This window comes from Callithrix jacchus, chromosome 2 (assembly GCF_049354715.1).
Source record: "Callithrix jacchus isolate 240 chromosome 2, calJac240_pri, whole genome shotgun sequence".
In the NCBI taxonomy this organism is placed as follows: Eukaryota; Metazoa; Chordata; class Mammalia; order Primates; family Cebidae; genus Callithrix; species Callithrix jacchus.
The window spans coordinates 107,321,300-107,342,818 of NC_133503.1; the positions used below are offsets into that span (position 1 = coordinate 107,321,300).

The window sequence follows — 21,519 nt, forward strand, 5'->3', positions numbered from 1 at the left end:
TAATAATACTTTTTATTGATAAATTGCTAATTCGTGATTATTTTCATCATGTATTATATATCAGTAATTCTTAATAACAATAATTTATAACAAGAACATATTTAGTTCTTAAACATGTTTGAATTTATTTGTGATTACTAAAGAAGCCTAAGACAATGGTATATGAAATAATCAAATCTAGAACTCAAAATTTCAGATCTTTTCTGACCTTAACCCAGTGTTCTTTGCAAACTTAATGGAATGGCTAAGACTGGGCCATTCTATTGAATAGCACTGTCTTATCTAGAAGTATAAATGAGTTGTAAGAACCAGTGCAATTGTGTTGTTCTAGCTACATGCATGCTTGACACTCTCTTCCAATTATAGAGGACAGATTAATTACCAAATAAACAAAGCAGAGAATCACAACAACAGGGAGTTTTTATCATGAGAAATCTCCTGCTAATAAAGTAAAATTATTAGGCAAAGGAGTATGAAGCTAGAACCAGGATCAGAAAGGACCCAACTTATCCATCAGTTTCCTAAATAATATATATATTTTAAAGGCATGGAGAATTATATAGTATAATAGAAGATAGTATTTTTTAAGACAACAAATCTTTATTAAACACCTGCAATTACTGGAAGGAGGCCACGATGCTGGACACACTGTGAAAGTCTACCTCCTCCACAAAGTTCTTGGGCTTATTGTTTTTTTCCTGGCTGCAGATGATGATCTGCCCTGACTCATCGGCACTCCAGCTTTATTTTCTCACCTGCACCTTCAGCTGGCTGTCCGACAGATATCCGAGGATCTCGGCCAGTAGCCAGCAGTTGATGTGCTGGTAAGTGATACCCACAACAGGGCAGATAAACATTTGGACAGTCTTCAAAGCCAGTTATACCTTCTAAGCGGTCCCTGCTTTCATCCAGGACTTGCCAGAAGTCCTGGAAATGGCAGGTCCCCAGCAGGTTCCTGAGGTAAAAATCTGTCGGATGGCCATTCTTCTTGATGTGCCTGGCTAATCATGTACTTACTCAGGGTGAAGTTGGTAGGTGGCAGGTTGGTGAGGGCTTTCAGATGACTATGGCCTGAGAAAATACTGGGTTGGACTAAGTACAGCTTTAGGACAGCCAGGTTGGCTTCCAGATCATAGGCATTTTTGTTGGCCTCCATCTCCAAATAGTGCTCCGGGGTGGCCAGGTTCTCAGGACTGAACCTGTTGATACCCTTGAGCAACTTGCCCACATTGACTGTCATCTGCTCAAACATCGCCATGACTGCTGTCACCTTCCACAATGAGGGCTAGAAGCTAACAATGGACTGCCACAGTGTCCTCAAATATAGCAAGTCTTATATGGCTTATTCATTTTAAAGGAGTTTGCATTTTTGTTCAGAAACAAAAAGGGTTCTACTGTCATACTTGTTTTTTATAAGCTCCTGTCTATTTTGTATTATATCTTGGTATATCTGAATATGAGCACTTTTTTATTGGGTGTTAAGTCCTTTCTGTATGATGGTACAGTGTATAGTCAATTTTGAAACCCAAAAATGCATATCCTTTTTTTATATCAGTACTTTGGATGTGTGATAGACATCTTTGTGTTTTGGTGTTTCAAAATTTTTAAGGCCATGAAGGGGAATCACATTTACCATCATCAGTAATTGTTATTTTAATTAAATCATAATGCTATAAAAGCACACCAAATAGATTTACTTATTCTAGCTTTTAGATGTGATTCAAAAATAAAAAGGAGGTTCTAGGGAGGCCACTAGTGACCTTTCCATGCACCTAACTTATTTCCGATGGTGGAATAAAGAGCATCAGGGGACTAAAGGAAGAAGCTGCTGCTAAGTTCTGACCCTGAAGATAATTTGCATCTGGGTCTTCTTGTGATCTGAGTTTGAGGCACGGGGTTGATGACTTCTAGGCCTAACCATCACTCTACAGCGACCACATCTTTGAGAGTATTACTTTCTGTGCCCAAGAATGTTTTAAGGTTCAGCTACTGTCTGTAGCACTATGTTTTTTGGAGATGAACCATGGAATACCTGAATTCAAATCACCAGGAATGCTTCTTAAAAATGTAGATTTCTAGGACCCACCCAATGTAGTGAATCAGAAACTATGGAAATGGGACCAGGTTAGTACTTTGAAAATAAGTACTCACTGTTGATTGTTACCCCCATTAAAGTTTGAGAAGTATTGCTATAGGCTACATCAACTTTGAGCACTATGTAGGTGACAGTCTGGGAAATAACACCTAATACAAAGTCTATGGATTTCATTGTCATTCAGCTTCCTAAATATTTGATTTTATACAATATCTAAATGAGACGCATGGTAATTTTGAAAAATAATATGCTGATTTAATAAACAAAAGAGGAACACTTAGAATAAAAGATATTATGCAAATGATAATTCAGGGCCAACTCAGTGAATGACAAGCTTCTCTTTTAACTCTCCCATATCATATTCTCTAGGTACTTTAATAGAAGAAAAAATGAAAGCACAGCTGCTTCCCTTTGCTTTCTTAATAAGTCAATTATGTCCATTTTAATTATCCAATTTAACACACTGAACAATTAAGGCATTCAGATTTTGGTGCTAACAGTCATATCAAAACACCTCAGATCCTGTTTTTCCCCTCCAAACATCTGTAAACTGTAATTTATATGAAAATATAGCTACCTACTTATTGTAACTGGCAAGGTAGAATAGCCATTCTCAAAGACAATGGTTTCCAACTGTGACTACAGAAAACACCTGGACAAATTTAAAAACATAAACTATACCTGTATTCCCTTATAGGCCTACTAAATAAAGATTGCTGGAAAGAGTGCCCAACAATTTCTTCTTAAATTCTCCAGGTGATTCTACTGTGGCCAGGCCTAGAATTCACCCCTTGGGGCATTTCCCAGGCAGTGCAATCTCTGACTCAATAAATGAAGTTCAGCCAAGAATAATCAGTGGAAAGATTGCTTGAAGTCAGTGTTGCTCATTCCTTTCTAGGCTACCATCTTTAATTAACCCAGGATGGCAGAATGAAGATGGAGTGCTAGTACAGGATTGTAATGCCCTAGCAGACTTATTGTTTCAAAATTTTCCTTCTTGTACTCTCCTGTGCTTTACGACTAGTCAATTATATCTGTATTATTCCAACTACTATGATGCCTGAAAAATAAGTTGGAATTAAAAAAAAATAGTTCTAGATTCCCAACATTTTAAAATAGAAAATTATCTGATTTTTACTAACTTGCATTGATGAATTATGAAAAAGATGTTTTAAAACTAATTTGCAGTCACTGTAAGAGATGAATATATTCCTATGGATACATGGGAATTTTATTTTATTTTAGAGAAAGGATCTCACTCTGTAGCCTAGGCTGCAGTACAGTGGATTGATCATAGTTCACTGCAGCCTGGAATTTCTGGGCACAAACAATCCTTCTGCTTGACCTCCCAAAGTCCTTGGATTATAGTCTTGAGCCACTGTACCTGGCCAGAAATTATTTTATTTTATTTTTTTTTTTGAGACGGAGTTTCGCTGTTGTTATCCAGGCTGGAGTGCAGTGGTGCAATCTCGGCTCACCGCAACCTCCGCCTTCTGGGTTCAAGCAATTTTCCTGCCTCAGCCTCCCGAGTAGCTGGGACTACAGGCATGCACCACCATGCCCAGCTAATTTTTGTATTTTTAGTAGAGACGGGGTTTCACCTTGTTGACCAGGATGGTCTCGATCTCTTGACCTCGTGATCAACCCACCTCAGCCTCCCAAAGTGCTGGGAATATAGGTGTGAGCCACTGCGCCCTGCCGAAATTATTCTTTAAAAGGAAAACTATTAGTAGTGATCCCTACTGATGGCTCATTTGCATATGTAATTTGAGACAGGTTGCCTCTTAGCTGTGATCACCTTTTATTAAAGTATTTACCCTCCGATTGATATAAAGGCACAAACCCTCTTTGGATTTTAGAAGAGCCTGACTTTACAAAAGTATGCTTTTTAATATACTTTTTTTCAGGCGTTTTTTAAATTTATATTGGCTACATAACAAAGTAGCTTCTAAATTTTATACAATACACACATTTCTTTTGGTTGAAGACATTAAGTTTCACTATTATTTGTGAGTTTGTGTAATTATTAAAAGTTGTATACAAAACCTGCGAATATGTAAAAACTGGAAAATACACTCTGACAGCTAATGCTCTGAAAACACTTTATTACACAAATTACATTCAGATTCTGAAAATAGTGTTCTAACAGTGTAACCATCTAAAAATAAGACATCCCAGAAACACACCAACTAAAAAAGAAAATTTAAAAAGCAATTTAAATAGAGACTTTTTTATTTCCCTCATTGCAATATAATGTTAGTGATTTTAAAAAAATAGGAGATTTAGCAGCTTTGTCGTCATGTAGCACAAAGTTTCTCTTTACTGCCACAGGCTGAGAATGCTGAACAGGAAAGGCACCAAAGAAAGACACTGGCAATGAAAAGTGCTATTGGGAAAATACTGCGTTCAAGCAAAGAATGGGGTTATTTACATCCACCAAAAAGTCTCAAAAGTGTAAATGGGCAAACCTTCCATAGCTAGATTAGTACTATGATGGAAAAAGAGGACTGTTTCTCTAGTCTATGTTCATATAAAGACAATGGCACTGTTATGAACTTTTAGGAAACTCCTCAACTAGAAACAGAAGCCAACTTAACCAAAATGAAGTAAATAAAGTGTGTACAGTCCCACATAGACTAGTACAGTTTACAATTAAATATACAGAACTTTAATCGTGCTAAAGGGAAAGGAATCTGGCATTTTGGGTAAATGTCACTCAATCTAAATCAAAGTCTGGTTTTCAGGAGGAGGAAGGTACAGGTGCAGGCAGAGGTGCTGAATACTCCTCTTCTGATTCACTGCCATCATCCTCCTCTTTCTCTTGGTCACTGCCCTCGGTGCTAAGGCGGTCAAACCCTTTTCGACTGTAGCCTTTACGGTTTGCAAAGAAATTTCCAAGGTTTAAGCCTTTACTTCCCTTTCCTGAAAAAAAAGCAAACAATAATAGAATTGGGTAATGTTTGCAGCAATGATTCTGTTTCCTTGTAAATTATTAAATGGTAAACAAAATCAGAAGGTGGGGATGAAAAATGGTAGATTATGTTATGTATTCTGAAAAATAAAATAGAAAAACACATAGAGAGACTTGCCCTACAGAGCCATACAGATACTACTATTAAAGAAAAGAAAAAGAAAAACCAAAGCTCCTGAGTATTATGTGTTTCTGTAGGAACATATCAGATTCACTTTCACCTCCCGCTTTTCTCCAGCTCTCTGTCCAGAACTAGCCTCCCTGGAGCAGCTTCCTATTTCAATGACTTTATGAAAAGGTCATCTTCACCATGACAAACATTGACATGCCAACATGAGTGACAGAAAATTTGCTGAAGACAAATGAAGCCAGGTAAAAGGCAGGGGAAGAGAATTAGATAATACAGAATGGCAAAATGGGAAATAAAGAACTGGGAAATCTGCTGCCAGATGCATGCACTTCAGTTTAGTTTATGGTGTGCATTCTGCATTTACTCTGGGGGATGTTAAGCTACATACAAGGTGTTTTATCTTCAAAGACAAAATATGAAATCTCTCCTTGCCTTTTAAAAGACATGTGCTTCTTGACTTTGAACTAAACATGAAGGATTCTAAAAGGTCATAGGCATACCTCTAAATCTTCCCAGTACTCTTCCTGAACTTGTCTCAAGTTTGTGTTCAGAATCTGCTAAAAAAAGATGGCACATTTCAAAATGAGTCTCAGTCATCTTCCTCAACCCATGCACTCAATTTCCAACTTAAAATCAGGACCTTTAAATAGTAAAGCAATACCTGGCTCTTGTCTGTATGCAATTTTAATTTTTAAGAAAGGCGGTATATTTTTGAGACACACATAAAGGGCCCAAGCTGGGTTTGACTCCTGCCCATGTCTCTTACTGGCTGTGTGATCTTGATAAATGAGCTTCAGTTTTCTCCTCCGAGAAAAGAAAGGTCAAAGAGAATCCTATCTGTCTGAAGGCTGAGATCAGACACTGCATGTGACACATTTAGAACAGTATCTGTAAATATACAGTAAATGCTCAATAAATCAGAGCTCTTTTTTGTCAGCAAAGAATTATTACCAATAATCTATAAAGTTTTTGAATCATTGGTTATTACAATTTAGAATATTTGCCTCCAGCTTTGCTCTTTCTACAAGCAGTACATGTCCTGCTTGAGAAAACTTTGGATCCATGTGCATCATTTCTTCTTTATGTAAGACATAAGTAAAGGGAAAGGATGTGATACCCTGAGTATTTTCCAAGCATAGTAGGTGACCTAAATATTCCCAATAGGGCTGCCTATCTCCGTAAAGGATAGACTCTCTTTCCTTATAGGAAGGCAGAACTCCCAATGGGTTTCATTTTTCCCTTGCTGTGTGTGTCTCCCTGCACGCTTTCCCTTGCTTCATCACTCCCTCATGGGCTGTGGTCAGGAAGGTCAGGCCTGGGGTTGTCCTGTTAGGTCTTTAACCAGCACTGAAGGCAGCATCATGGTAAAAGATAGTGTGATGAGAGGAAAGGGAGAAGACAGTGATGTGGAAAGAAATATTCAATAAGGGAAGAAGAATCTGCTAAGATTGTTAGAAAGCCAACAAATTAGATTGTAAGTTCTGCAAATATGAGGGACATTACTTAGTTTTGTATCCCCTTGTGCTTAGCACAGTGTCTGATATGGAGTCAATACATAATAAGGAATGTTGAATAAATGGAGGGTCCTTTATTAGGATTTTTAATAACCTTAAAATAAACTGGATAGGATCTATCAAGAACAAATTTAGAAAAAAGTCAGAAGCTGATCTACTTTTAGAATTAAATGTATTAGATGGAGCCATATGAAATTGCAATTTTTCTAAATAAAACACGGTCAAATAATAGCAATTTTCTATGGTTCAGCCTGAGTCTCTATCTTCCTAGCACATTCCTGTAAAGTCAGCATGATGTAACAGTGCAATGTCACATGTGCTTAATAACAAACAGGAGAGACCAAACCTTCCTGATTCCTTAGCCACGGCTTCTGCCAGGTTGGGTTCATTACCACCATTCCTGCCACCTGCCCTGAAGTCTTACTGTTCCTACCACTCTGTGTATTTATCCCTGTACTTACCACCCTCTATTATAACTTTTTTGTTTAGCATCTCTTTCATATGTTATCTATTCTGTGAGCTCCATTGATTTATTCATTCATTCTTTCAACAACTATTTATTAAACCACTAGTATCAGGAACTATTATTTGTACTGGGGACGTATCAGTAATTAAGATGGATCCTTGCTCTTTTGAAGCACCTATCTATCTAACCCCATGAAGACAATGACTATGTTTATTTCTCTTTGCCCCCACTTATGACAGTTCCAGATCTGTAACATGGACTCAATAGAAGTCCTTTTTGGGAAGAGCTAACTATATTTTTGCAGATTTATTGATGGCAGATGGAAAGCCAAAGAAAGACGAAGAAAAATTCCCTCTTACAACATACTAAATTTTCTGTTTTCTGTTTCCACACCTTTTTCTGTGTCAGGGCTTTATCAGGGGCACTGAATCCCCGCCATGTCTGCCCTGACCTGAAATAGGATCAGATGCTGTTTTTTTGATCAAATGCTGCCTCTCTCCCTGGTCCATGGATTCCTTCCCACACACAGCTATCGACTCTTGTTCTAGGACCTGGGGACCCAGCCAAGGGACTGCTATTGAGAGGTGAGAAGCATGGGTTGGGTTATTTGTTTATTTATTTGGATGTCCTAAAATAAACTCAGCTGTTGGATCCTGTATTGTGATAGTGATTTCATAAAATACTAACCCTGGTATTGGACTCTGCCTTGTTCAGTTATGGAAGGTTGATGGTCTAAATTATGACAATTCAAAAACGACGAAATGATTTGTTACAGAAATAATTTTCTGAGAAAACTAAGGTTTAAGGCAAGTTTTAAAATAACTTCTTATGCCTTTTATTACTTTATTACCAATGATTATTCATCATAATCATTCGTGGTATTCATTACTTACTAGGTTCCAGGTATACTGACAAATGCTTATGTACATTACTTCATCTAATCTTTATACAACCTTATAAGGTAACTATTTTATCCTCACTTTATTTTTATGAGGAAACCGGTCTGGAGAGATTAAGTAACTTGCCCATGGTCATGTAGCTAGGAGCTAGAGCCAGCTTAATGGGAGAAAAACACAAGCCCCAAAGCTGACCCAGCTACTTTCAGGACTGCGCCTCTTCCTAACAGCAGATATCTCCTCCTCTCTGACCGTTCTGCTAGTTTGTACTGACTCTACTACCTACAATTTCCTATGGAGACATTAATTGGGCTTAAGCCAATTGCTAAAACGTAGCATTAAAGATTATATTTTAGTCTAACTATCCAAATTTCATAGTCTCCACATAATATTTTTTATTGTGATGTTAACTAGGGGCAATATTTGGAACATAGACAAATAACATCAAAAATAGTAGAGAGCATTAAAAACAAAAACAAAAACAAAAAAGACAGTGAAAAAAATCCCAAGCAAACTCCTGAGGATAATTAGGCCAAACATTCTTTCAAAGGCAGGTTCCAAGTTCACGGGGCTCATTTTACTTGCCTCCAAAGGCCGATGATTTTTTCCACCAAATAAATATGGCAATGGCCAGCAGGACAACCACCGGAATAACCAGAAGGGTTATAATCAGAACAAAGGGCACTCCCGAGCCTGGCTCTTTGATCAGTTTCTGTTTCTCTTGCATCTTCTGCAATTCTGAGGAGGTGGGTTTGTTTTCCATTTTGGTTTCAACAACTGCTTCGGCTTCTTCAGGGAAAGAAGAGTTCACAATATTCAACTGACTCAAAGATTTCAAAATCCTCTTACCCACCCCTACCCGGTCAAATCAGTAACTGTTCACAAAGAACTTGTTGACTCCAGTTATATGGGGTTCATGTTTCAATATCTGAATCTATCAAGCTGGCAGCAGGCATTGTGATTAGTTATTTCCACTGAATGGGTTTTCACTTCCAAATTATTTTCTTTTGTTCTACCTTTAATATGCTCTTTAGCTATAATTCCACAGAACATATATCCTTTTGTATTTTTCCAAAGGTAAAATTAATAAGGCAGTACTGTGTAGGGGAAAGAATTGGAGTATATACTGGAATCAAACAAACCTGGGCACAAATCCCAATTCTCCTGTATACTAGCTGTATAACTTTGGGCACATTACTTAGATTATCTGGGCCATAGTAACTTCATCTATAAAACTGTAGTAATAGGACCTCTTTCATATAATTGTTGCATGTAAATGCCTGTTATAAAATGTACATAATAAGTGTTTGTTTCCTTGTATCTTTAATTTAAAAATATTTTTCATGTTCAATTAATTTTTGGTACATCACATGTATAGCTGCACACATTGATACTAGGATTATAAAATAAAAATAAAATTATGTCATTTTCAGGCCCTTTTATATTGTTTTCAGCAAAATGTGAGTACAGACAGATGAACTGTATATCCTTTAGTTAGTGATGAAAAGAACTAACAACTATTATAATAACTACAACTATTCTGTAACATTGGCAGATAATGGGTAGGTATCAAGCCTAAAGTACTATTTGGGAAATTGATGCAATGAAACTATATAAGCTGCTGCAGTGATCTTAATAACTAATGACATAAAAATGAGGTTTAGCCTTGAAGCATCCTTGCTCTACAAGAAGCAGATATGTGTGTTTGTAGAGAAACTCTAATGTACAAAGGCTGGTAAGAATTTGCCCTGACTAAAAGTTACAACCACATTTGCAGGAAGACTCACAGATCATACATTTCTGAAATTTCAACTTCTTGGTATGCCCTTCTGCCTTTTGATACAGAATGCATTGTAAGGCCTCGGGGAGATTTTGACAAAATGGTAGGGATAACACAATCAGGAAAATTGTTGGTTAATGTTTAATAGGTATAGACTCAGCTTAGTAGCTTGCTGGACACTCCTCTAAGGAAATGTTTCCCAAATTATTTGAGACACTGTCAACATAATTTATAATACAAACAGATGGCAGGTTCCAATTTTTTGCTTTAATGTTCTGAGCCAGCCTCTTTTATATTCTCAATGACATCTATTAAGTACTTATACCATGTCAGGCATCATTTTCCTTTAATCATCACACCATGCCTATGAGTAGACACTATTACTATCATTGCCATTTTGTAGATGACCTTATAGTTCTCCTTTCTTTCCCTATACTATGGCTAAAGGGAGACCATCCTTTGCTTTCTTTTGTCCACACATGTGACTCTTGAAACTTGAAAGGGAGAGAAGCAAAGCGGTTGGTTCATAGACCTCGAGATGGTTCAAATAGAACTTCTATGTCTAGTTTCTGAGGGGAATACAGGTGTGATTTCTACTCTTTCTGAGCACTAATAATTATTTTGTCTTTTTTTTGGTTACTATAGGAAAGATATACAAATTGGTCTATATTTAAACTTATTCTACATTTAAATAAGAAAATTGCAATAAATAGATCATGGAATTAAAAAACCTAGGCCAAAGATGTAGGTTGGCATTTAAGAACATGCTCCTTTTGGAAGAAAGATTTGTTTCTGTTTGAAGGTGGGTATTACCAGAGTAGTTACCTAGCATTTTCTGCCTGTCATTTATTAAGTTTATTTAGCACCTAATATACAATGGCTATACCAGCTCATATATTTTCATGGATAAAGCAGAACCAGAACTGGGCACCATTAAATGGAAGCAACTGTGGATGATATAGGTGAAAAACTGGAAGAATCAGTTTAGTATTCATAGAAAGGAATGAGAATGAGGCAATCAACTTGCTAAGATAGAATACGTATACAGCACTTTAGAAATTCTTGATTTTCACATCACTTGTGATATTTTGGGTGTTATCTACTAGAAATACTTGAACATTCTAACTTTTGGAACCAGCTGAAATATATTTAAGATTTAAAATATGCTTTTTATTTTTCTTAAAAGCCTAAAAATTTAAAATGTTCCATTCTAAAGGAAAAAATATTTCTGCTCTTCACAGCAGCACTTATATGTGGGGTAAAATCCCTGAAACAATAATTATAATTCAGGAGTCTAAGAATCCCACTGAAAGCATGAAGAATAATCCAAATTCTGCCACTTTCACTCTTTATACGAAATTATTTTATTAAAAATCCGAGTAATTTGGAGCATCCATGATGAATGAAGAGTGAAGAATCTCTAAGATTAGCCAGAACACTACATTTCTGGAAAATAGGAGGCACCTAGAATGACCATTTTTCTGTCATATAAGATGCCACTTGTATTCTAAGTAGAATAAACATGACATAAAATCTTATAAGAATGCAAGCCTTGGCAGACACTCTGTAGATATTTGAAAATATCTAAATTTTCTAAAAGCTGATGTATGACAGCTTGTTTCTTCTTCTTTAAAGCAATGCATTTAGAAAGGGAGGCTAGCTGCATTCCTGTGTGAGTGCACATATATACATGTATGTGCAAATCTCTCTCCCCCTAATAGAAGTCTAGAGACCACTTGAAATTGGAATAACTAGGACAGGAAGGGAAGGGCAGTCTTACTACAGCAGTACACCAATTGTTTCCTAGTTCATCACAGACAGAACTGAAGGCTGAAGGCCAATGGCATACTAGGAAGTAACTGGTTAGGAGACATGAAAAGGGCATATAGTACCAATGAGATCTTTTTTTCTTAAATGTATATGTGCTTCCTTACAATGTGTTGCTTACCACAAGGCCTAAGAAGCTAACTGGACTAAGGAGGTTTTTTTCTTTTTAAAAAGTTTTATTGAAAGTGATTGGCCATTATCATCTTTAACTTGGGGGTGGGTTTGGGTGTGAGAGCTATGCTTTGGCGAGATATTGATATACCTCTTTTATCTCTAGTAACTATTTGAAAATTTAAATCCTTTTCGCTGGTTTTTTAATCATCCCAAATTATCTCATCCTTACAACTTCCTTAGAACACTGGCTCTAAAATCTTATTAGTAACTAGTTATATAACCATTCACAGTAGGGACAAATGTTATCAAAGGCAACTCAAATTTGGGGATTTAAAATTAACATGTAACTATAAGATGATTACGTCTGAAATTGTGTTTTTCCTTCTCTTTTATAATGGGTGGTCTGAATTGAGCTTCCAGCTTTGATAAAACATAAGGATCTAGAGATGCAGCATGATTTACATTCTCTTTGTAATAAGAATATAATCTTTAAAAAAAAAGGTTTAATGAGAGTCATATGGGTTTCAAAGAAGAGACAACTTCATTTGAGTTTGGTTAACTATTAAAACTGGACTGTCAAGACAAGACATTTCAATAAAATTTATTGTTTAAACTGCTTGGTTTGACACAGAGCCAGAAGGTTTCTGATCAATTGGACTCAGTGGTGCACACAGAGGTGAGAGGAAATGGCCTACATGCCAGCATTATTTATCCTTCATTGACCAGCTAAGATGAGGTCAGTATGGCTAAGCTGTTCTCAACAGGCCAACCAGTACCACTTAGAATTTTTTGGTGAGATCTATTTAAATAGAAATAATTTGAGACTATTTTAAAATTCTAGATGTTTCAGAGTAAACTATACCCATTTCCAACCTGCAGCTCTTGAAAGAATTTATAGTGAATGAATTGGAGGTATCGGTCTCTCCTCGGCAGTATACTAATAGTGGTTAAGAGTGCAGGCTTTGGAACGAAACAGATTTTGGTTTAAAACTTGACTCTAACACTTACTATCTTAATAGTAATTCTGATCCTCAAGTTCCTTATATGTAAAATGGGGAAAATAGCAGTTAACACATGGTTGGCATAAGGATTAAATTTAATGATTTCTGTATAGCCCATTGCTTCTGCTCTGTAAGTGATAGCTATCATTAATAATATCATCTTTCTTAACATCTTTATTCCAGAACTGCTCAATAATTCTATATATAGCAAAGACATACAACTAGAAGATCAGGAACTGTCCTTAGTATATGAGTGTGATATGAATGCCACTTAGTAGTGTCACTTGGGTAGAATCTCTACAAATGCCAAACAATTGCTATTTATTTTATAATATTATACTGCCCCTTGAGCTGGCTATATTTTCTTATCTGCCTACATAAAATTCTTAAACTCCCCCTTGCTGTTGCTTCTTTCATCTTTTTTCCAGCTGTTTTAATGAGAAAAGAAAACAAGTAAGCCTAGGGTTGTATCTGAATATCTAAGTAAATCATTTGTAAAGCAACTAATAATGGAATACCTTGTTACTTAAATATTAGGTAACATGAGAAACTCATGGTGAGTCCTTAACTGTAAATGACATGTACATGTCAAAACCCTGCAGATGTTAGAAATGTAAAAACATAACTGATCCTAAGAGAGACAAAATAAGTTGTCAGGGACTCCACATAAATCCAGTGGTTGCTTATCAATAGCTAAATCTCATTTCCTTAGTCCTGATATTATATATAGTTATTTCTATATATGTATATGTATGTAACTTCCCCTTCTTTTCTTATAAGGCTATAAGATCAGATGCAGTCTGATTTCCCTTAGACCTGATATAGTGCCTTACACAAAAAAGGCCCTCAGTAAATCTTGGGAGCTGAATGGTACTAAGACAGAAGCTGAAGAAACATATAATCTTTTTATACCATTACAGCGCTGACCCACCAAAGATATTTTTTACTCCTTTATGTTAGGGCCTATTAAGGAAAGGCTTTTCCAGTATACCAAAGTGTATTTTTCTACTTGCTTGAGGTTAATGTACTCCCCTAAGTGCCTGACTTTTCTTCTCTGAATCTCTCTGGCTCATGAGTTACAGATTTCTTATATCTTCAATCAGTTTCCATCACATGAAATCAGTAATTTGACTCATTATGACTGCTCCATTCATCAAAATAAGAGAAGTGGCAACATACGGGTTTAAAAGCTCAGTACATAGCAGAAGTCATGGATAGTTTACCAGATTATATGTTTAGCCCGGTAATTTTTAAAGTTGCAATCAAAGGCTACAAAATAATTCAAAACAACTAGACTTTGGTTTTACAGTAATAAGAGGAATCTGACCAACCTTTGATTTCCTGGACCTCAATGCCAGCCTTTTTAACTGATCGATGTTCCGTTTCTGTAACAGTACAGCAAGGAGGGAGAAAAGTCAGAATCCCCAAAAAGAACATCTGAAAATTTAACTTTGATATTAATTTTACTCAGTAGAAAATATTTCCTTAATTCATCAAATGCATTATTATATTAGGAAAGAGTTCAATACAAGCCACCAATTAGGTGGTCCATGTATCCTGGATAAACTTTCCTAGGGAAAGCTAAATAAGGACTTCATATTTAGAATGAGCTTTTTCTTGTGGAGTTCATAATATTGTATTATTTCTGAAAGACTGAGCGGTTCTGTTTTCATGTGGACAATATCTTAGACTGATGACTAGTTCTGCCATGTTGGGTTACCAGTCTTCCAGTTGATGTTAATGGATTTGACCAGTTAACTACAAGGAGGCAAATAAGTGAGACATCGATTTAGTCTTCAGTGGCAGTCTTACTGTTTGAGAGGTACTATTTTCCAGATTCACTGCACTCTGCTCTATGCAGAGGGTGTGTCTATTTTGAAGCTGAATGCCATATTGCAGTACTTTTCCATCAGGAGGTGTACCAAAGTCACTTGGGAGAACTTTCTGAAATACACATAATATTATTCCTCTTCTTTCTATAGATCTTGAGTGGGGACTAGCCATGCGTATTGTGACATTTCCACACAGGTAACTCAGACATACATTTTCTGAGTATCAAACCACTAGGGTGGTAAAAAGCAGGGGTCCACAAACCCCAGCTCGTGGCCTGTTAGGAACTGGAATGCACAGCAGGAGGTGAGAGGCAGGTGAATATAACCACCTGAGCTCTACCTCCTGTCAGATAAGTTGTGGCATCAGATTCTCATCAGAGCCTGAACCCTTTTGTGAACTGCACATGCAAGGGATCTAGGTTGTGTGCTCCTTGTGGAACAGTTTCATCCCAAAACCATTCCCTCTGCTCATGGTCTATGGAAAAATTTTCTTCCATGAAACTGGTTCCTTAATCCCAAAAAGGTTGGGGTCCACTGGTATACAGGGCCTCAAGCTGAACTCTTAATGAGTTCAGGCATAATATTCCCATCCATAAAATCAAGATATTGGCTAGATATTCTCTTCTGAAATCTTCTCCAACTTTAAAAGTATTTATGCATTTGTTTTTGTTCTGAAAATCTTCAGTTTAGTCATGCAGTTGGGGGTTATCCATCTATCTCTGCCTTCTTGTTTGCCCATGCCTTCTGGATCCTCTTTGACAATTCAGGTGGTGAGAGCCGCATTTGCAAGGGAAATGTGAAGCTACTGTTGGAGTGGCAGAGTCCATGGGCATCTCTGCTCACTCAACCCAAACTTGGTTCTTTTTACACAATTGCAAAGGTTACTCAAAGGATGGTCGTGACTACAAAAGTTACCAAATTAATTGAGATTCAAGACCTGTATGACATCTGACTATGTGTTTAAACTCTGGATTTTACGGTTGTAATTTGTTTTCTTGCCTTTTTATAATGTTTTTCTTTTTATAATTAATATTTTTCTTTATCAAGTTTATATATATTTTTTTGTCTTTGCCTAAAACTACCTGTTCCAGCTCCTGATACCTCAAATTTATCATCCTCAATTATTTTCCTTGCTCTCACCTTCTCGTATTTGGGCCCTGACATGTCTTAAAAGTATCTCTGGACATTCATGTTTGTGTTCTAGCAGGCATTTGGTACACTTCAATTTAAAACAATTGTTTTTTAGCATGATATCAGGGGTTAAAAGTTACTCTACTTTTTAGGGATTAAAAATGACATCCAAATTGCAATTAGAAAAACTCTAAAACTAGGTGACAGGATCCTGATGGAGCAAATCTATCCCCAGACAAAATTTTGAATTACATATAATATAGCAATTCGGTTCTTTGGGAAAGCTGAGGTCCAAGTGGAAAATTCAAAGTGCTTCCTGTTTGGGATAATATGTCTCACATAGATGCTGATATCTCTAGATGCTCAGCAGCTACTGAGAGCTAAAGGGCCATATGGGGAGTGATGCCTTATGGAAAGAAGTCAGCCCCTCTGCTTTGCCAAAGCCCCCTCCCTTCTTCTGGAACTAAGTTGGAATTAACATTGACTTTTAATATAACAGACAGTACTTCAGGCATCAAGAATTTCCTGTGGAATATCTGTGGAAACAAGGGGATGAGTGCCAGCAAAAAAAAAAAAAAAAAAAAAAAAAAAATATATATATATATATATATATATATATATATATATATATATATTTCTTTCCAAATGGAAAGACACCAAATGGATCTTTTAACCACTGCCTTATACCTTGATTTCTACTCCCATCAGTAAAAGGAGAAGGAAATGTAAATGTTTTTGCTTTATATGCTTTTAAGCAATCAAACTGAGGGAAAATGTGAACAGTAATACTGTGAAAACCATACTCTCAGTCAAGGTGAACTTCCAGACGGTGTTGGTATGAGCATCTCCAATGTACACAGTCCCATCTTCAGATGCAACAATATCATGAGGCATGTCAAAGTGCTGACAAAATAAGAAGCCACACATTAGAGTGGTGAACCTTTACTTGATTCTTTCATGAAAAAGCATAAAAACAAAGCAAAGCCCACAGCCAATCAACAGAACATGGTACTCAAACCAAAGCAAAAATAATTCTTATTGAAGCAACTGTAGGCTGAAGGGAGTCATTCATTCATTCATTCATTCACTGGGTACTGACTCTGCCAGGCATAATGATAAGCACTAGGAAATGCTAAGGAACCCCCACCACTGACTTTCAAGTCTTTTGAGTGCGAAAATTTACAGGTAGATTATTTTTTACAATACTGTTTACTTTAGTGTTGCATTATCTGTCCAGTTATTTATATTGATTTTGGCCGGCATGTTTCTTCTACCTTTTAATAACTATCAAATTTACTTGTTTTAATTTGTACAAGTCAAGAACACTAGGTATTAATTTTTATTATTACTATCAAGCTATCATATACTACCTTAAAAACTATGTATTTATTATTGATAAGTAGTCATTTCAGAGATTCAGGACATTTAATTTTTGAAATGTACACTAAGAGATATGTAATAATGTGAGGTTTTATACTCTTGAAGTCTTACGTTTGTGATGTTTTCAGTCATCAAAGGAAACAAATTGAGTGTTATCTCCAAGTACTTTCTGGACTATTGCACCTAATTCAGATTCTCTGTATTTTAATATACCTTTCTCTGTTTCAAATCATTGTCATCTCCATCATGAGAACACAAGAGACAGGGGAGATCCTTTTATGACTTTCTTTCAGGGTCACCAAACTAGTTCTTGGAAGAGTAGCCTTAAAATGTTGTGCTGCTGACATTTCCATCTGTCTTTGGATGCCTCTAAAGGTGCCCTGGGTCTGCCAGTTGGCAGGATATAGATAACTTTGAGGCCAGAAGGCCTGGATACACAGTTATCAAAAATATGACTAGTGAGTATCCAGACTGTGGAGTCATCAGCCAACATCTGCCTATTCTGATGTGCTGAGTCCAAAGGTTACTAATGAGACAAACTATTGTTCCTAGCTCAGTTTAGGAGGGGCAGAAGAATACATGCTCTGGGGGTACTATTGTACTTTAGAAATCATGAAGTTTATCACACTGAAAAGAAAAGTGAGAGTGCCATGCCAAGGAGGCTTATTTTTCCACACTTTCAAATGAGCTGTGATGAATGTGTAGAGAAAAACAGAGAGCCAGAAATCAAAATGCTGCCCTGCTGAAATCTCACAGGCTTGTAATTAAATGTTCATCTTTTTTGGGGGCTTGGCTAATGCATGGCAAAAGACTACCAAATTATAGGTCACTCCTGTTCTATACCAGAATATGTTCTTAGAAATTGTTTTGTAAAACATATGGTTGTAGAATACTTCATATTTTCTGATAGGAAAAAAATAATGATGGAGGAATAAAGGTGAGGAGGGAATGTGTCAACCAAAGTGGCTAAGCACTTTGCTTTAAATAAATCACAGTATGTCATAAATTCAAGGCTAAAATAATAATAAACCTTTATTAGTGGCTCTCAATCTGATCCATGAAGCCAAGTGTTCTGCTAGAAATACAGTACTTTGGGGCCACTGTAGAAACTCAGGGAGGCTTAGTAGATGGGTCTCTATCTTGTTGCAATCAGAAGCACTCATATTCTACTGCTTTGTATCATTTGAAACAAAATTATGTTGTTAAATTTTAGGATCAAGCTTTAGTATTTTAGACTTGCACACATTTAAAGATTTTCTAGTCTAGCCTTTGAAAACTCCTCTTTTGGGGTACCCCCTAGCAAAATAAAATTGATGTGAGAAAAGCTTGATAGCATCTTCACCAGGCATCTGGTGACAAAGCCTGGAGCAAACTGCCTTCAAAATCTTGTATTTTATTAAAAAAATTCATAAGGAAATATGTGTTCTACTCAATAGCATAATTTACTTCAACATAGTAAGTTTAAATCTACTTAATATTAAGTAAAACAGGTCTTCTAAGTTGCACAATGTTTATGTTGTGGCTTAATATAGCCTTTGGCATACCAGTGTGTACTTCAGGAATGAAAAGGTTAAGCACATTTCAAAGTCAGAAAGAGCTAGGTTTGCAATCCATGCATGCTACTCTAGTATAGCTTGAAGAAGTAATTTAACTTAGGTGAACATTTCAGCTCAAATACTGTCATTTTTATTACCATTGTGAAGGTTGGAAAAATGACTTAAATATGGGCTCACTTTTTTTTTCTTTTTTCCTTTTGTATGGAAGGATGGGGATAATTCTCTTCCTTTTTCACATGAGCTGCCACACAGAAGATGTCAAAAAATGCCTGTCTGAAGGGTGCGTGGAAAAGCAGATAATGTGGGACCACAAGTCTCTCCTTTGATTACAGGGGAATGACTTTGGGAGTGACAATGTGTATTTTTCTTTCACAGTCTTTTTGATAACATTTGATAGAACCATTTTCTTTATTGTCCTGCTGTCTAAGCTTCCCTGCATAGACATAAAGACAGAGTTCCTACATTCAGATGGAGCATCTCTAAAGAACGTAATAGTAGAAGATGGAGAACTGAAATATGAGGAGATAAGTAGTAGATACGCACAAACAGAAGCACAACCCCCTTATGTAAAACATGACCTTTGACTTGAAGAGGAATCTCTTTTTACATAGGGGTCAATATGCTCTATTATTTCCTTCACCCAAACTTAGTCTTTGTGATAATAATCTAATTAAATGAAAATTCTGAGAGATTTATAAACTGATTTCAGTTTACTGAGTCAACACAGAATACATTTCTATGTTTTGGTGTAATATCAAGTCTTGTTTACTGAAAGGAAGAGCAAACTTCATCTTGGGTTGAATTGACCCACATATTGTGACTTATTCTTTGCTTAATATCTGATGAAAGCACAATGCTTTTGAAATTTTAATTGAGAACTCTTCAGATTATTATGAGGTTCAGGCTCATTTAGCCTCTTGCTTAGCACTTAGTTTTGATTTCTAGATGCATATTTGAATTGAAAGTTAATATCCTGGTTGACACAGTACATTATTATTAAAATAATGAGCAAGACAAACACTCCACACAAAGTAAAGAACTAAAAGAAAGGTAACATCTCACTTCTTTTACCAACAGATATGAGGAAGTTAGCTCAAAGGGGCACAACAATGAAGACTGGATAATCAATAAGGGTCTGAAACAATGTAGGAATTTATTATCAGTATAATAAATTTCTTTCTACAGGGCTACTATGCTTTGAAATTTCATTGCCTATTGCTTTTCTGGTAAAATATTTTTTAAAGATCTTATTTGTTTATATAAATAGAAACCTAAAGAAAGGAACTGATACTGGAATACCCCACAGCACAGGCAACCAAAGCAAAAATCAACAAATGGGATCATATGAAACTAAAAATCGTCTGCACAGCAAAGGAAACAATCAATCACGTGAAGAGACAACTCACAGAATGAGAAAAAAAAATTGCAAACTACCTGCCTAACAAGGGGTTAATAACCAGAATATATAAAGAGCTCAAACAACTCTATGGGAAAAAATCTAATAATCAAATTAAAAAATAGGCAAAAGATTTGAATAGACATTTCTTAAAAAAAGACATACAGATGTGAAACAGACATATGGAAAAGTGCTAAACATCACCGATCATCAGAGAAATCTAAATTGAAACTACAATGAGATGTCATCTAACCCCAATTAAAATGAATTTCATTCAAAAGTCAGGTGATATCAAATGCTGGTGAGGATATGGAGAAAATGTAAATTAGTAAAACTATGTAGAACAGTTTGGAGGTTCCTCAAAAAACTAAAAGTAGAGCTACCATACAGTCCAGGGATCCCATTGTTGGTTATATATCCAAAAGGAAAGAAATCAGTATATCAAAGGGCTATCTGTATTCCCACATTTGTTGCAGCTCTGTTCATAATAGACAAGATTTGGAAGCAACCTAAGTGTCCATCAACAGATGAATAGATAAAGAAAACGTGGTACATATACACAATGGAATACTATTCAACCACAAAAAGAATGAGATTCTGTCATTTGCAATAACATGGATGGAAGTGGAGAACAAACATGATAAGTAACGTAAGCCAGGCACAGAAAGACAAACATCATATGTTCTCACTTATGTGTGGGATGTCAAACTCAAAACAATTAAACTCATAGATATAGATATATAACAGAATGATTATTACCAGAGCCCAGGAAGGTATTGGGCAGTGTGTGTGTGTGTGTTTGTGTGTGTGTGTTGTGGGGGTGGGGAGGCAGGGGGAGTAGTTGGGGATGGTTAATGGGGACAAAAAAGATCAGATAGAATGAGTAAGACCTAGTGTTTGATAGCACAACAGTAGGGCTATACTCAACAATAATTTAATTGTAGATTTTGAAATAACCAAAAGAGTTTAATTAGATTGTTGTAACACAAAGGATAAATGCTTAAGAGAATGGATACCGAAATTTCTATGATGTGATTATTACCCATGGCATACCTGTGCTAAAATATCTCATGTACCCCATAAATATACACATGTACCTTGTAACCACACAAATTACAAATAAAAATTAATTAAAAATAACATATAATATTGAGGCATTTAAAAGTTTTTTAAATTACCAAATCTGGTTTCTTAAAAATAATATAACATTATAAATATGAAGATATAAAGTTGGTTCAGTAGCTGATGATAGTTGTATTTTGATCCAGTTAAAACCAATGAATCTTTACATGTTTTGAAGAAGAACACTTATTTGCAGCATTTTAGAGACTGAGTTTTCTAAATCTGATATACTCCAAGCACATTCATACAGTGTTTGAGAACATTCTGATCACTCTGGCAATCATACTGCAAAGTACACTGAGAAGACA

The 21,519-nt window shown here is 36.1% G+C and overlaps 1 protein-coding gene and 1 pseudogene across 27 annotated transcripts in view; both read right to left on the reverse strand.

Moving 5' to 3' along the window:
• Positions 1 to 512: 512 nt before the first annotated feature.
• Positions 513 to 1,369, reverse strand: LOC144581414 (eukaryotic translation initiation factor 3 subunit K pseudogene; annotated as a pseudogene).
• A 2,814-nt stretch (positions 1,370 to 4,183) lies between these two features.
• The window catches only part of PAM (peptidylglycine alpha-amidating monooxygenase), a 289,959-nt gene continuing 272,623 nt past the window's right edge, over positions 4,184 to 21,519 (reverse strand). For 11 of the 27 annotated variants that reach the window (XM_002744737.7, XM_008991749.4, XM_054252092.2 and 8 more), the window contains 5 exons: positions 16,561 to 16,660; positions 14,126 to 14,179; positions 8,658 to 8,861; positions 5,697 to 5,750; positions 4,184 to 5,017 (listed from right to left, as the gene is read on the reverse strand). In XM_002744737.7, coding sequence (XP_002744783.1) covers positions 4,836 to 5,017; positions 5,697 to 5,750; positions 8,658 to 8,861; positions 14,126 to 14,179; positions 16,561 to 16,660 — 594 coding nt within the window. In that variant the 3' untranslated portion in view covers positions 4,184 to 4,835. Of the gene's footprint in view, positions 5,018 to 5,696; positions 5,754 to 8,657; positions 8,862 to 14,125; positions 14,180 to 16,560; positions 16,661 to 21,519 lie in introns of all 27 variants that reach the window. The other 16 variants (XM_035291162.3, XM_002744736.7, XM_078365108.1 and 13 more) reach the window with 3 other exon arrangements.